This window comes from Gymnoscopelus microlampas (assembly GCF_963454915.1).
Source record: "Gymnoscopelus microlampas genome assembly, chromosome: 8".
Classification (NCBI taxonomy): domain Eukaryota; kingdom Metazoa; phylum Chordata; class Actinopteri; order Myctophiformes; family Myctophidae; genus Gymnoscopelus; species Gymnoscopelus microlampas.
Genome location: NC_139945.1, coordinates 40,757,523 through 40,775,311, shown reverse-complemented (window position 1 = coordinate 40,775,311; position 17,789 = coordinate 40,757,523). Strand labels below are relative to the sequence as shown.

The 17,789-nt window shown below is 40.0% G+C and overlaps 1 protein-coding gene across 1 annotated transcript in view; it reads left to right on the top strand.

The window, feature by feature from the left end:
* Positions 1-7,185: 7,185 nt before the first annotated feature.
* The window catches only part of plch1 (phospholipase C, eta 1), a gene marked incomplete at both ends in the record, with an annotated part of 66,758 nt that continues 56,154 nt past the window's right edge, over positions 7,186-17,789 (top strand). Inside the window, one exon of the mRNA XM_084064673.1 lies at positions 7,186-7,261. Within this exon, the coding sequence (XP_083920799.1) occupies positions 7,186-7,261 (76 nt within the window). The remainder of the gene's footprint in view (positions 7,262-17,789) is intronic.

The following is a 17,789-nucleotide window of genomic DNA, read 5'->3' as shown; positions in this document are numbered from 1 at the left end:
GAACTGTCACTGAGGAAACAGTGGGAAGGAAACTACGGGTTTTACTGTTAACAAGGCACTGCTTTCTGATCTACTGAACACAAACTGTGATTTGGGTCCTATGTGAACTGTGAAGGTTCACATTTTTTTAAGCCTACAGGTCATATTTAGCACAGCTAAAAGTGGCTGAATGTAATATTCCAATGTGTTCAATTCAAGATTCCAGATCTTTTTTTTTTTACATCTCATAGGAGTACTTTTTTCCTCTTAATTCCTTCTCTGACACTGACATAAAATCAGTGATTTAGTGAGTAAACAATCTGTAGAAAGCAAGCCAAAGGAGTAGTCCGATCCCGTTCCATTCCGGATTTTGTTGTGACTCTCGTTGGCCACTCATTTGAAAAAGGAGCGTGCTTGTGGCGGTACTGGTAGGCTTGCCTACAGTGAGTGAAGTTGTAGGGACAGTCTCTCCTGCTAACGTGTCTCACTCTGGTGTGCCCCATGGCACTGAAGAAAGGATCCAAAAGGATTATTGTTTTGGTGAAAGTGACAAGAGAAAGCTGAGAGCGTGGTCCTCTATCGGAAACACAAGTAAGTAGAGGTCTAAATTATTTTTGTATGAAAGCTAGGCTAACAGCACGTAAACATTGAAAACAAAAACACATGATACATTTATTTTTTAGAAGCGTTGTATTTATATTTCTTCTACCCAGAGGATAGCAGTTTAGTCTATTGCCACCTTGTGTCATTTCAATATCCTTTTGTCATTCACTTTATAAACAGAAATGCACCTGTTCACCCTCACATCTGGGGCACCTGCAGTGATAGTTTGCCCCAAACTGGGCCCTATCTATAGCCACTGTAAATTAACAAGACCATAGTAATCAGGACCATGAATCACTTTATAATAAATGTGACATTTTCAGTCGTTATCTAACATAAAAAGAGTCATTGGACGTATGCCTACATACAGTAGGCCTACATACTGTACTAGACTTTTGTTTGTGCCTTTTAATTGTTGACAGTAAACTCAACAATTCATCAACGTTTCATCTACTTGAGTGACAACGTTAATAGTGGTGATAAAGTTAGTCCTTTAATCATTTGGCAGTTGAAGCAGAGCAGCAGTGATGGAGGATAACAAAGGCCTTTATTACACTCAGCCGGTAGCCATCTCAGAAATAAAGGGACAGGACACTCCCCTCAGAGAGCAAGTCCATGGGGATTTTTTTAAGTGTGTGTGTGAGAGTGTGTGTGTGTGTGTGTGAGAGAGAGAGAGAGAGAGAGAGAGAAAGAGAGAAAGAGAGATTGACACAGAGAGAGTGAGAGTGAATGAGAGAGAGAGAGAGAGAGAGAGAGAGAGAGAGAGAGAGATGCAATGTACAACACAGCCCTGTTTACAAATGTATTTATTCCCTTTCAGTTGTACATACATCATTTTGTTTTGACTGTTTTATTCCACTTTTGCTTTGGCAATGTAAACATGTGTTTCCTCATGCCAATAAAGCTCCTTTGAATTGAATTGAGAGAGAGAGATAGAGTGAGAAGAGCTCGAGTGACACTCAATGAAGTACACTACGCCCTCCAAACAAAGGTGAGCAGCATTTGCTACCTCCTCTGACAGACCGTACCAACCACTTCAACCCCATTATTCTTGAGCAAATCCCCTCAGTTGCTCTATACTAGCGTCTTTTCTGTTTTCTGTTATTGTGGGGTAGGCTTGCTGGATGCTGGGGTTTAAGTGGCTAAGCATCTGTCAATAATAGCTGGCAATAGCAAGGAAGGTCTTTGTCAGCCAGAGTTGTAGACCAGAATTAGTGAACTGTGCTTAGACACAGCATTTTCCACATATCACTTGGTATCAGCTCATTAGTAAGCAGTGCACCTGCAACAAGATCAAGTTGTAGCATCTAACACACTCACTCACTCTTTTTCTCTCTCTTTCTGATGCATACACAGAATTACACACATACACGCATAAAGTGTGTGTGTGTGTGTGTGTGTGTGTGTGTGTGTGTGTGTGTGTGTGCATGTGTAAAGGAATGCATTAGCCGTAAAGTGACTCTCTTGTTATGTGACTCGAGCATTATGGAGAGTGTCAGTTAGCTGGGCACCGTGGTGGTGTAGGGTTTTATGAGTGGATACAAGACCCTTTGTTGGTGCTGTGATCCCTTATGAATAATTGAAGTACTGTGCATGGAGGAAAGGAAGGGAGGAGAGACAGAGGTTGGAAAAATAGAGACAGAGAAAGAGACAGACAGACAGACACACACACAAACACACACACACACACACACACACACACACACACACACACACACACACACACACACACACACACACACACACACACACACACACACACACACACACACACACACACACACACACACACACACACACAGATTAGGTAGGAAGTAAATCATCCATGAGTTTTTCATACTTCTGTTGACATGTGAATAACATGAGTGTGAGAGTGCATTACTTAATAGATTTGCTTAAATCCATTTATTTCCATTAAAGTTGGAGACTGTACATTTAAGGGAGTAGGCTCACGCTCTGCCTATTGTGTTGTGTCTTGGTGCAACATGACATGCTTGTGTAGTCAAGCAGCCAAGATTCTCCCCGTCAACTTCTCTTCTTCCAGAAAGTAAACAGACCTTAGTTCCTTGTCTGTGAACCAGTTAAGCAGACCGTGTAGTAGATGGTTAAAGTCTAAACCTAAAAGACCAAAGACCCTTTTGCTTGAAATAGATCTGATGATTAACCCAATGACCTTACCCACCCCTCAGTTCCACACAGTAAAACATGCCCCCAATCACCCACTAACCTCTGCACACAATAGCACATGTACACAGAGACACATGCACAGCCATGTTAAAATAAGTGTAGTTTAGGTGCCAAAGCTAGTTAAAATTGGCACTTAATATAATACTATAAAATTAATAATATAATGCTATAATATAGTAACAATAATATTCACAAAATGATTTTTCTCATTTTGTTTTAGTTTGCCTATAGATTCTTAACCCTGAACATCACAAAAACGTATCATGTTTGATTTTCTGAAACTTGTGAGGCTTTCCCAGCCACCATCCTCTGGGTTGAGCTGTATTCCATGTTCACAATGTTGGCTTTTCTGGCTCAGATTGTTGATCCTAATACTCTGTAACCTGACTTCCAATAACCCTGTAGGCTTCAATGCCTTGAGGTTCCCTATTCTGTATCAGCTCATACACTCCACTCCCTGAATGAGCACTGACTCACTATCGCTAAAACATAATGTTATCACTTCATATAGTAACTCTCTCTCTCTCTCTCTCTCTCTCTCTCTCACACAATTGAATATGTTTGACTGTCATGGAGATAAGCAAGCAACGTACTTCACTGAATGTCATTTTAATTTATCTCATAATGACTTCAGTTCTAGAAGGTGGTCGATATTCAGCCGGCATTCAGATGGTATTAGTAGTAGTAAGGCCGTTGGATGCTCTCTAGAAACCCAAACTGCTCCCAGATCACCACACACAGTAAATGCCCTCCAGAGCCGGCCCGTGGTCCTCATGTTCCTAGGCGAGATGTTGAAAATAACCCCCCAACATAATTTAAAGGATTAGTCCACTTTAAATCTAAATTACACTTTGGTAGAGGTTTGGTTTGTGTAGTTACCTTGATATAACGCGAAATATCTTCAGTTGCTCTGTTGATTGTTGATCTCGACTCAAAGTCACTCTTTTAGCACACAAACATAAACAAAGCACATTATGATGATAACATTATAAGGCAACTATCTGTATTGAGCACCTTTGACTTATTGAGTTATCTCAAACGCCACAGCTGGTGCTTCAATTGAGATGAATGCTGATGTTGCTTTCTGTTTGTGTGTGACAGATGTTTTCTTTTCTTTTTTTAGAAAGATCTTAGATCTTGTTTTGTAAAATGTCTAAAAATGTCTAAATTTTAATACAGCAATGCATTGATATTATGCATTGATATTAATATAAAATAGTGTCTTCTGGTGTCAAAATGTGAAATGATAAAAAATTAAAAATCCAAGATCTGTGATAAAAATATGTGCGTGTGTTTCATATTAAATTACTGTAGTCCTATTCAGGTAACCAACCACAGCAACAAAACTGTAACTTGGGGCATTCTCATCCAACTTTGTGCCAGAGTCAGACAGAGAGCAACAGTGTGGCTATCTAGTATAGGGGATATTTTATGAGGTTCATTCACTCCCACTTGCCCGTTAGACAGGAAAGAACAGATTGTATTCCCTGGGGAGTTAGAGGCCTTCCCATGGATGAGCCACTAGAGTTACAGACACGGAGAAGAGCCAGGTTCATATTACCAACTACCTCGCCATGACCATGACAACAACGCTCACACTGGAGGTGAAAAACACATGCAGTCTTTCCCATCAGTCCTTTCCCTTGTTCACAGGTCACACATGTGTAGCATGGACTTTTAGATAGACTAGCTGATGTATTTAAACTGAACATCAATTGTGTGCTTTTGTTAAAACATAAGTTGATATGCCAGTGCCTGCCTCCCACAGTGTACAGGCCACAATATTCAAATTCATAGAATTTGGGACACTGGCCAACCTTTTATTTTCTTCTTTTACTTACTATTAGCATAATGTTGTATGTTGTGTTTATAGTAATAGTATTCATTCAATATAGCCTACTTATGGATGAAACCCCTACCATCTACTTATGATGAAACCCCTAAGATATACTAAGAAACACAATGTAATTGGCATTATTCACACCTCAGTGGGAATTTACTTTGCTGGAATTCTAGTTGAGTTCAAAAGTGTACCTGCCTCATCCTTAATTATAGAGAACTTTTACAAACCCCTTCCTTGCCAAACGTATCTACTATGCATTGTGTGTGTGTGTGTGTGTGTGTGTGTGTGTGTGTGTGTGTGTGTGTGTGTGTGTGTGTGTGTGTGTGTGTGTGTGTGTGTGTGTGTGTGTGTGTGTGTGTGTGTGTGTGTGTGTGTGTGTGTGTGTGTGTGTGTGTGTGTGTGTGTGTGTGTGTGTGTGTGTGTTTTCATAATCTAACCATAATGAAACTACCTACCAATAACGCCATTCAAACAATGACCTAAGTCATCTACTAACTCTGCTGAACCTTGATCTGCAAAACAAACAGCAATTTTGAGTCATTATTCCTTAACAAGCTAGCTTATATTTAGGCGGTATCGCAGCATGTTACTGAACTGGAACATTGCATGGTAATATAAATCACGTTTGCATTTATTTTTTATTTATGTTTAAATAATAGCTCTCCATGTAGGCCAAAATTAAATACTTTGTGAAAGTTTGTCTCAGGACATATCCAATAGCAAAGAGTACAAGGTCAGACCCAGACCAGTGCTCAGATAATGTTCCTGTGCTCAGTTTGCAGACATACCATACATGGCAGGTATTAAAAGAGAGGGAGGAGCAGGTTAAAGTACTTTTACCTGACTTCGGTTTGACCCCTGACCTCTAACCCCTGGCACACAAGTCACACAAGCCTGAGATACAAGTTTCTCCTCAGATCAGCTGCCATCAGACACCCTTAACTGTCCCAGTGGCTCCGAGTCCTTCCGGATCTATGCACCTCCTGGTGTGCTCATGTGTGTGTGTGTCAGGAGGGATGGGTAATAAATCACAGGTCGATGGACAAGGGACAGGTGTGAACCACCAAGCAGTGAAAGAAGGATTCAGAGAGGAGAGGGGTTCAAAAGGGAGCCGACAGCAGCAACTATTGATCATTTTCCTAGTGATTATTCTGTCGATTACATTTTCAATTCATCAAATGGTCTTGATTGAAGCGTGTTTTTATTTATTTATTATATCAACAAATCAACACAAGAAATTCCAAATTGATCTGATGGTCTGATTAACCACATAAGCCCTATTTTATACTTCGTTGTACAACAGTGTCGCGTAAAAATATGCATCTCGTGTCAAGCCTGTAGAACTTCTATTTTTGCTATTTTGAATCTTATTTTTGAAAATTAATCATTTTAGAAAAATGATAAGATATTTTTTATAATCGATTAAATCTGTTAGTCACTTTGATTAACTCTTGCACCCTGAAAAGGCAGATGAAGAATGAAAAGAGAATTTCCAAAAGTCATGAGTGACAAAGTAATGGACAAATAAGATTGAGTTACAATGATAAGAGATGGTTGGATGAAGGCTGTGGACCAGCAAAAAGCATTATGTATCTAATATCTGGTGTGTTAAGAGGCACTGAGACAGTTAAAGGGTGCAGAGGTATTCTGTAACAGCAGCAGTACTTGAAGGATGGTTAAGGGTTGAAGGTGAAAGGTGTTAGATCACTAGCCTGTGTGACATGCAACTGCACTTTCTGCACTTTTTTCGGACAAAAATATATAAACTTTTTTGTGTAACAAAAGGTTTACATGATGATGATGATGATGATGATTTTAAAGTGTCATGCTTCGAAGAAAGCCCTGCGTATATGGACTTACAGGACACTTTTACATTTCATTTGACATGATAATTCACAAACGATGATCAAACGAACAACAAACTAAAACACTCAAGCTTCATACATACATGGCAGATTACATAAATACAACTTAAAATACAACATTGGGCCTCACACCTACATCTTAACAGGAGACTGGACATGAACCTATTTGAAAAGATGAGATTGTCTTCTACTCCAGGCTCCAGAAACAAAATGTGCCGTCTTAAATACCTCATAATTAAACAACCACTCCAACTTAACATTGATTATTTAAAAGTTTCTGTGTCTCTGGCAAGAGTTATCCTGTGATATCATCTCATTCATGACATATTAACATGTCTTTTTTGACCGTCTAGTCCTTGTATTATAACTAAAATGCCATGTAAGTAACCCACCCTCCTTTTACATTTTTGAAAAAGGGACATAATGTGGTGATTTCCATGTGTTTAATAGACTATTGCAGACTTTTAAATATATTGAAAGACTATGGCAGAGTTCAATAAAAACCTCAGATGGATACCAAATACAAAAAGACAAATAACACGTTTAACTATGCTCCTATGAAGGGTAGGAATATCATATCCAACTGTCAAACATAAACGTGTTATTCTTTGAGACTGCTGTAACATAATTTGGTTTACATCTGATCTGACCAAACTCTCTCCTCTCTTTCACAGGCGCTTCAGTCTCTCTCCTCTTCTTCCTCTCATCATGAGCTCCCGGATGGTGGACAGGAAAGAGCCGCAGTATCGCCGGCACTTCCTGTCAGACAACAGCATCTTTCATGGTGAATATCAGAAAGTGACACACATACATAATGCATACAAGTGTACACAAACACAGGCGTGCACTAAGCTAGGTGATATGGACAAAGTCATATATTGTGACAATATTGTGGGGATGATTATTTATTTCACAAAAATAAGAAACATTTAGATTTTTGATCAATAATCATTAGTAATAATATAATTATGTGGGTAAAGGCAAATATTAGAACAGTCAGGTAAGTTCAGGAAATTACATCACGTCACTGTAATACAGCTTTTAAAGGACTAGGACACTTTGGTAGAGGTTTGGGTTGTGTATTTGCCTTGATGTAACTCCAAAGGTGGACAAGAAATCAAAAATAATTGCTCCATTGATTCCTCATTGACATACATTGTACAGTGAAGAGACTCGGGAGGAGCTCTTTTAGCTTGTAAACGAAAGCAAACAAAGCTGATTACAACAATATATAGAACATCACCAAACCCACTACAAATTTTTTATTTAATATAAATGTCAACTTCTTGTTGATTTTACTATTTGAAGATCCGAATCCAGATCCCCGCTGATCCAGTACAGGGTTTCTTCCTAATAAAAATAGTTAAATCAAAAGGAATTTTTAATAAAATTAAAAAAATAGTACAGAGTTTGGTAATGTTCTATCTATTATTGTTGGAATCAGATTCGTTTGTGTTGGTTTACGGGCTAAAAGAGCTCCTCCTGACCTGAGCCTCTTCACCGTACAGTGTAAGTCAATGAGGAGCATATTTTGAATTATCAATTTCTAATCAATGGAGCAATTATTTGTTATTTCTTGCCCACTTTTGGAGTTACATCATGGCAAGGTAACTACACAACCCAAACCTCTCCCAAAGTGTTCTAGCCCTTTAAAACTAGGGAAAATACAACACGTATGCCATATCACATATTACATTCTGTCTCATATCACAATTTTGATATACATATATTGCCAATATACATATATTGCCCAGCCCTAGCAAGCACGCACTCACGCGCGTGTGCACACACACACACACACACACACACACACACACACACACACACACACACACACACACACACACACACACACACACACACACACACACACACACACACACACACACACACACAGAGAGAGAGCATATTGTACTTCTGATATTATGTATTGTGAATGAACAGCAGAGGGAGACGTGTCTCTACAGTTGATGGTTGATATTCTCGCTCTGCAAACCCATGTACAGACAGAGCACAGCAATTGAATATCACCCTTCACCCATCAGTGAACCTTATTTTGAAATATACAAAGATTTTCTGTGAAATGTGAAAATCAGTCATGTGATGAAGTTCACATTGATTGATTAATGTGATTGCCTGCAGAGCCATGCAGTTACTTTTGCTTGTGTCACTTTGCTAATCACTCAGGATCACAGATTACAAATTACTCAGGATCACAGATTACACTTAAATCCTATTTGGACAGAGCTAGTTTTATAGGGGGAGGTTGGGTAATGTAATTATTACCGGAGAATCTCTGTTTGATTGATTGATTGATTGAAGCGCTTTATTTAGAAAGACATGGAAACAGTGTATGGAAGTAAAATTTCCAATAATACACTGTAGGTCTTTTAAACTGGATCACTCATAAAAGCACAATGGCTTATTTCAAATGAGATCCCCACGCACTCAAATCATGATGACATTTAAGAAAACAGACAGATATACACTACTATGCAGAACGTCATACGATCAGCTTACAGGTTACTGGTATGAAAAACAAGAAATATATACAATAAACAGTTCGAGGAGGGGGGGGGGGTTAGGTTAAGACTTTGACAGGGGCCAGTTTGGAATCGCAGCCTCCTGAAGGTGTTTTTTTAGGGCTGTTTTGAAAGTGAGTAGGGTTTTACACTCCTTTACTCCTTTTGGTAGGGCATTCCACATTTTTGTTGCATAGCATGAGAACGAGTTAATTCCCTTGTTTGTGCCAAATCTGGGTTGAACATGATCAGTGGAGCTGCCTCTGGTGTTGTGATTGTGGACTTCATTAACGTTTTTGAAGTATTTTGACAGGTACATGGGTATCTCAATGTTGTGATGTATCTTGTAGACCAGGCCCATTGCAAGTTGCCGTACTCTGTCCTCAACCCTGTGCCATCCAACCCTAGCAAAATGAGCAGGGGTTAGATGGGTTGTATGTTTGAGGCCAAGAACATCTCTGTGATTTTTATCCTAAACATATCAGCCATGTTGGTCACTTTACACCACACTCAGTGAAGATTCCAGGTTTTGTTTTGTTTACTGTAAAATGCCCATTAAATGACCACAGGTTATGACAGTCCAAAGCAATTGTATTTATATATGGCTGAGGGTCTTACTCTTTTCTCTTTCATATCAACTTTTTACAGAGATGTCTGTAAAAATTGCTCTCCTGAAAGCTACTGTAGTCCTGTTTGAATAGGCCTTTAGACTGACAGTGTAAATATGGCTTATATTACTGGCATATTTATCAATTCCTCCAATTTAATAAGGCACTATGTAACTTTTTTTTAATGAATACGATTTAATTTGGTCTAATCTGTATGAAAGAGTATGTTAATACAACGTAACTTATACAATTGGGGTGGTTGTATTTTGTCTCCCTGCTCTTCTATTGAGACATTTAGATTGTGTCAAAGCCAAAGGTCATGTCTCACCTAGTAGACACAGGATCTGACAAGATTCAATTTATCCCCTGAGCAAGCAGGCAGGCTCTATTAGCTCAATGGTAAAAATGTCAGCACTTGCTCAGGAAACCGGGTTCAAATCCGGGGTAGAAGAGCCTAGGAAAGTTACATAGTGCAGGTTTAACATCACCATAACTAACACAGTCTGTCCATGACTGTGTTAACATTCACTGGGACACACGCCATTAGCAATTTGATTGATTTTAAATGAGTGACTTCATACTGTAACTCTCCAATCTCAAGTCATTGATTAATTAATAACGGCAATATTGGGCATCGATGGCTGTGTGTGAGCCGGGTGTGTACACGTATTCATGTGTGTGCATGTGTGTACCTAATGGCATGGCAGCAGAGCATGAGTGTGACATTTGACATCTGACTGGAGTGCTCTGGCTAATGGACTGACCCAAACCAGAACTCTTGTTCTTGCTCCGGTTCCTCCCCCAGAACTAAACACACACAAATTGTTGGCCAGTTTTCTATTTTTCTTCTGTTCCTCTTCAAACACCCAATATCCTTTCTGTGTTGGAATACAAATTAGACCAATATGGCTGTTCTCGAGTCTAGTCTACTGTACCACCCCCCCCACCCCCCCACCCCACCCCCACAGCCTGTCATCGATTTCCAGGCATACATGGTAACATCTTCTCCTCTCCTTTCCTCCCATGTCTGTTTTTTTTCTATTTTTCTATTTTTCACCCATCCCAACCCATTTTATTAGCGGCGATCATGCAGACATACGTACATATACACGCATTTACTGCCACCAGCCAACCCATGTCACCAAGTATGACTGACAACTAGATCTTTTTAAGGTTTCCGGGTGCTCTGTAGTCTGTTTTGTTTACTATGCCAAGATGTCTGAATCCAAACACAGTCATATGTATGTAGCCTATTACGCAGTGGTGTAGTGCAGCATATAAGAAGGTATACACTGCGTGCATAGTTGCATACCCACTTCTTTTGTGTGTTTACTCACTTCTAGTGTGTGCAGAAATGTTGTCACAAATATAACTTTTTTAAATACATATTGATTCTGACTATTTGAAAGCATTTGATTTGAAATGTATTTGCACTATCGTTAACCAGCCACGCGTTCTCCTGGTGACTCATCTTGTCTCAACTCAAGAAAACAACCTGCATTAGCTCCACAGCAACAGACAGGCTGCGCGCGCACACACACGCACACACACGCACACGCACACGCACACGCGCACGCACGTAGCAGCCCTGCCTCTAACTCACAGGGCTGCACTCAGCTCACCTTTTACTCGAATTGTCTTGTTTGATGACATGTGTGCAGAACTTCTGCGGTCTTTATATTTGAGCCGAATTAACAAGCTAAGACAAAGCATAGCAGCAAGCCCAACAGTAGAGTGATAACCGAGGGTGTTAACATAACACATTTAGCACATTAGTTGAACTACTTTGAACCACAACCACTTTTTTTATACACAGGGCAAACACCCTAAAATGTGTCCGTGATTCTTGTATCTATATTTTGATCCCCAGGGGGATCCCCACCAAAAAGTAGCATATATGCTATAAGTATAACATCACAATCATTTTAAGCATTTCATTCATTTATATGTTGGCTATTCAAAAATAGCAGATCTACAAGGCAAGCTCACAGCGCAGCATGAAGTGACTCGCTGTGAGCTTGTAGATCTGCTTTTGTTTAACATTTGGGGGGGAAAAATAAAATATTTTTTAATTTAATTTACATAAATCTTCTCTTCTGGGGGTCCCTGGCACAAAACATTTTCAGATGGGGGTCCACGGCCAAATACATATCAATTTGGGGGTCCTTGACTGTTGACTTGAAAAGGTTTGAGAAGCATGTCTGGGCCTCTATGGACTGGAGTCTGGACACTATCTCCCCATTCCCCCGCACAAACACGCACATACTCTGGCACCCCGCCCCCAACCACCCACCCACTCACCCATCCACGTGCACACGCTGTCACTGGTATGTCAGAGGAGCTGAGAACGGGTGAGGCTTGCAAAGAACTGTCCTCTTTGTTCCTCAAGACAGCACTTGATTAGATACTGTGTGTGTGTGTGTGTGTGTGTGTGTGTGTGTGTGTGTGTGTGTGTGTGTGTGTGTGTGTGTGTGTGTGTGTGTGTGTGTGTGTGTGTGTGTGTGTGTGTGTGTGTGTGTGTGTGTGTGTGTGTGTGTGTGTGTGTGTGTGTGTGTGTGTGTGTGTGTGTGTGTGGTGCGTGTGTGTGGTGCGTGTCATTCACCATCAATTATGGTCTGCTCCACTTGTCCAATACAACATGATGACTTTACCATTGAACCAGACACCCATGGGAGCTCCAGACAGGCCAGAATGTCATAGCGACATGGTTGGAAGGCGAGCTCGATGTGAACAGTAGCCTTGCCTAGCCCTACGTCACTTCAATTCAACACAGCAATTTACACGTTCAATTTAACACAGCTAAAACTCAGTCGATCAGGCAACCAAACTGAAGTTGTTGGAATCCTAATCCAGGGGTCTTCAACGTGTTTTAGCCCAAGGACCCCTTAGCTGAGAGAGAGAGAGATGAAGCAGGGACCCCCACGATATTGTATAGAATTGTGTTGTAGATTAAACTTTTTCATAGATTTCATAGATAGTTGGATTCATGCTAAAGTGTATTTTCAGATAGTTAACCTTTTAAACCCTCAATATTTAGTGAACTTGACCGTTGGTTGGTCTGCTCTTTTTCTCTCTACACCAAATCTCCAAAAATATCCGATCTGTGAGCTTGTAGATGTACTACTTTCGGCTAATGTTCCCCATCATACAAAGATTTGGCTGACCCCCTGAGGACCCTCTAGGGGTCCCGGACCCCCTGTTGAAGACCGCTGCACTAATCTCGACTCTTTTTACCCAATCTTTTCTTCCTCTGAATCCTCTCGCGTAGGCGTAGCTACTTAAAATCGCACAAAGCACATGTGCTCTGCCTATATGAACCACATTCAAAGGAATCATGCTCTCATTGCTCTGTGTTGTTTCTCTCTCTTTTAGCCAACGTTATAATTATGTGTGAAGAAGCCACACAGGGAGAATCACTCATCTGAGATCGGATCCTGGTTTCTTGCATGACATGAGGTTACCCAGTGGTTAAAAGTAACTAAGTAGGCTACATTTACTCAAGTACAGTACTTAAGTAGGCCTACACTTTTGAGGATTTTTTACTTAAGGCCTAAAGGAGTATTTCCAATTTTCAATACTTTTACTTATACTCCACTACATCTCAGAGCCAAATATTGTAGCCTATTTTGACACTACAATTATTTGACAACTTTAGTTACTAGTTACTTTGTAGATTTGTATTATTATTACAAAAAACATGCATTAACCAGCCTTAGCCCTATGCCTACTTAGGCTATTTGAAAGCAATGCGTTGTGAGCTTGTAGATCTGCTATTTTCAAAGCATTTTTATACATTTGGAAACTTGTGAAAAGGGACTTTCTGCAAAATGAGTACTTTTACTTTCAGTACTTCAGTATATTTTAATGTGAATACTTTGTACTTTTACTCAAGTACATCTTGAATACCGGACTTTTACTTGTAAAAGAGTATTTCTACATTGTGGTATTGGTACTTAAGTAGGCTACACAATGTGGGTAGCTTTCACCACTGAGGTTACCTTAACCGACTCCGAGGGAGCAAGAAAGTGAAAGATTGCTGCCAGGTGTCGTGTCACGAGAGAGATAAAGATTAGAGAGAGACATCCTGGGGCTGATAATAAAGATAAAATGAGCAAGAGAAAGGATGAGAGACGAAGGAAAACTAGGTCATATCCATTCCCGCAGTGACATTACAAACGCAAGACGATCAAAACAAATGTGGCACGTGTTCAGTTGCTCGCCCCAAAACACAGTCGCCCCGGGCAAATCCGGCGGTATTCACCTGGTAGGCTATTCCTAAACGTAACCTCAGTAAACTATGCCTAAACCTAGTATTCTCCTAAACCTCAGTAAAACGGTGCCAAAATCTAACCTATTCCTACATTTAACTTCAGTAAAACTATGCCTAACCCTAAACGTATTTCTAACCTTATCCTCAGTAAAAACAAATACAAGAACAGAAGAACCGCTGGGAGCGAGCGGTCCGCGTAAAAAATGGGGGCGAACGCGTTTTGGGGCAAGGCTTCTGGTTACCGTTCAGTTTGGGTAGGCAAGAGTGAAACGGACTATCTATGGGAATGCCAAAATAACCGTGTCGTTACACTGTTTAAGACAAGGTTTAATAGAGTACAGGCTGTACTACTCTATTGTTGATACCAACCTTTAGCTCCGTCTCATTATAACACCGCTCTCCATCAGGTCATGTGTGTGTGAGAAATCGGTTTATCCTCTGTTGTGCCTGGTGACTGTTTGCGCGCAGGGAGAGAAGCGTTTGGGTATGTGTGGTAGAATGTCAGGTTTGCTGCCTGCAAGTGAATACCGTCTCTAGGCTACAGATTGCACTTGAGGAGACAGACGGGTCTTGGAGGAGCAGTTTTGGAGAGTTTTCCACCCCTTGACACATGGAAGTAATCATGGGGCGCTTAATCCAAGAATGGATTTATTTATTTTCCTCCTTTTTTTTGACGGGATCTTGTGACACTAACACCCCTAAAAGACACATTGTTGGATAACCATACATGCAAACGATATTTTCTAAATGGCAGAACTTGAAGTTTCCAAAAATCTCAGTTTTGAAAGGGGTAAGTTTCAATAAAAAAATATTTTATATAATTATATATTGTTGATCTCACATGTGGTTTATAGAGATTCATATGGAATGCTATTCGTGTGGGTGGGTAACATGTTTGATATGCGAACACCGTGTAATTCTCTATTGAGGATCTAGAAATTGCCATGACATAAATTCACAGTCTAGAAATAATGGTCTGAAATACATTTTGATATTTGATATAGGATCATTGATTGATCCCAAATATCCATTAAGATCATCACTGTGCATGTGAGCATATGGTCATATATTAGTAGGCCTAATAATGCTATTCTTATTGTCTTTTTTAGCCATATACTTTAAAAACTTTGAATCAAACATTGCTTATTGGGAGGTCCAGGAGAATAAAGCTTTTATTCAGGTGTGTCAGTGGACGCAGCTGTCCCTGGTGCTGAAACGCGGTCCTTTGTATTTGACGACAGGGGGCAGAAAAAGCTTCCTCGATCTCTCCAGCGCTCTGCTCTTTGTAGCCTACACCAGTGGTTCTCAACCTGTGGGTCGAGACCTCCAGGGGGGTTCCCACATCATTTTCGGAGGGTCCCCATTTAAGGACTTTTAATACCCTTTTAATACCTTATTGATTGATTGATTGAATATGTTATTAGTCAAAAAATGTAAACAGCACAATTACATTTATAATACTTTGTCTAAAAACGTCCGTCCAAAAAAGTCCTTGTGGTCTTGTTTCCATTGAGGTCCTTGGTATTCAATTCATAGACATATATAGCAACCAAACAGTTCAAAATCAACACAATAATCCAGAAAAAAAAAACAATATATGTACAAAAAAAAAAAAAAAAAAAACTTAGAGCAGTGGTTTTCAACCCTTTTCATATCAAGGTCCATTATTTGTTTGGCATTTGAGCCACAGACCACCATTTGATGAGATTTAGCCTCACAGACCCAAGACTTAGAACATTTTGATATCGTTGGATACGATTTTGTCCACAATTCCATGCTGTATTGATGTTGGTACTGTAGGAGAGATAACAGGCAAACGTTGATGATTGTGTAGACTTCTTGTAAATTAAGTAATGCAGATGTTTAACAATAATTTAACTCTTGAGTCTTCTGAGAACATAAAATGAAACCAAATGGACCCGTAAAGATCTATATGGGTCCATTTGGTTACTAGCCTCTCCATCATTCATTGTCTAAGGCAGTGGTTCTCAACCAGGGGTCCGGGGACCACCAGTGGTTCCAGGTGGTCCCCGGACCACTGGTTGAGAACCACTGCCTTAGACAATTACTGCATTAAAAGTAATCAATACAGTATACTATAAAAACTGGTCAAACATTGGCCAAATTGTCAAATAATATAAGAAAGAGGCAAACATTGTGAAAATAGCCATATTTATCTGCGGAACAGAGCCAAACAAAATGTAATGCCTCAACTCTTACATTCCAAGTGCTTGTCAGGGTGGGGGGGTCCCCAGTTCAAATATGATTGTTTTGGGGGGTCATGGCCTGAAAAGGTTGAGAACCATGCTATTGCGGCTATGTTGGGTCATCGACAGTGCTTGGAACATTGTTGGAAATAACATACCTGAGCAGTTGTATTAACCCCTTAAGAGGCCGATTCATTACATTTACATTACATTACAGTCATTTAGCAGACCCTTTTATCCAAAGCCACTTACAATAAGTGCATTCAACATAGGTATGCAAGAAAACTACTAATCACCAGAAGTCTTACGTGCATTCTCTTCTAAAACAAGCAGTATACCTAGCACTAGGGTAAAAGTGCAATATCAGCTACCTAAAATCAAATGAGCAAGAGATAAAACAAATAATTGTATCAAGTGAACAAGATCCAATAAAACAAGAGCTCATACAAATAATTGACAACAAGTAGGCAAGTAGGCAAGGCTACAAATGCCTTCTAAATCAGTAGTTCTCACCCTTTCAAGATCTTTCAAAAATGTTAAAAAATAGCAGATGTACAAGCTTGCAGTGGGGCACAAAGTGAAGCGCTGTGAGCTTGTATTATCTGCTATTTTTGAATTGCCAACAATAAAATCTAAAATTACACTTTCCCAGTTTTAATGGGTTAAGATGGAACAGCATATTAGCAATACAATAGTATTGTGTTCAGCTTTCTGCTGAATGGGAGACACAATTCCCAGGCAATCAAATTATTAGGCTATGCTTGAATTTTTCTTTTCTCACGTGCAGATGGTGTAGTCGGTGCATCTCTGGAAGAGCATATAGCTCCCAGGGAGCCCAGGCTCCTCAGCCTTGTGCTGTCAGTGTTTCTCCACCTTTTCAGGCCATGACCCCCCCCCCCCCCCCCCAAAATATTCATATTTGAACTGGGGGACCCCCCTCCCTGATAAGCACTTGGAATGTAGGAGTTAAGGCATTCAATTTTTTTGACTCAGTTCCACAGATAAATATTGTGAAAATAGCCGATCTACATGCTCACAATGACTCGCGTTGTGACTTGTGGTGAGCTTGTAGATCAGCTATTTTCACTATTTTTGCCTCTGTCTTATATTGTTTGACAATTCCAATGTTTGACCAGTTTTTATAGTATATAGTTGATTAATTTTGATGCAGTAATGGTCTTTTTCTCTCTTTTTTTAGGTATTAAAAAGGTCTTATAAAAGTCCTTAAATTGTCACTTCACTGTCATCTGGGGGACCCCCAAAATCATGTGGGAACCCCGACCCACAGGTTGAGAACAACTGCTGTACGTGTTTGGGTGGGTTTCTGTTTTTTTACAAGACGGGTGTGGATGTGTTCACAGACTGCCAGGTGGGCTGATAAACAGAAAGTGAGGGGGGAATAAGAAGAAAATGGATTCTATCGCCCTCCACATGGAGGAAATGGCTTTTGTATGCAAAATGGGGTTTTCCTCCTGATGATGATGAATCTCAGCACGCTCCTTGTCTCACCCTCTTTGTCTCTGCCTATAATAATCTGTCGCTCCAGGGTAGAGTAGCCAAGCTCTCATCTTTCCAGCCCATCTCCTTTGAAGCATCTAAAAGGCAAATTTATGTTTTGACGTTTTTCAGTTGAAAATATATTCCGCACAGCACTTGTTCACTTAAGCATAAATTAGGCTTAACCACTTAAAAATATTGAATCAAA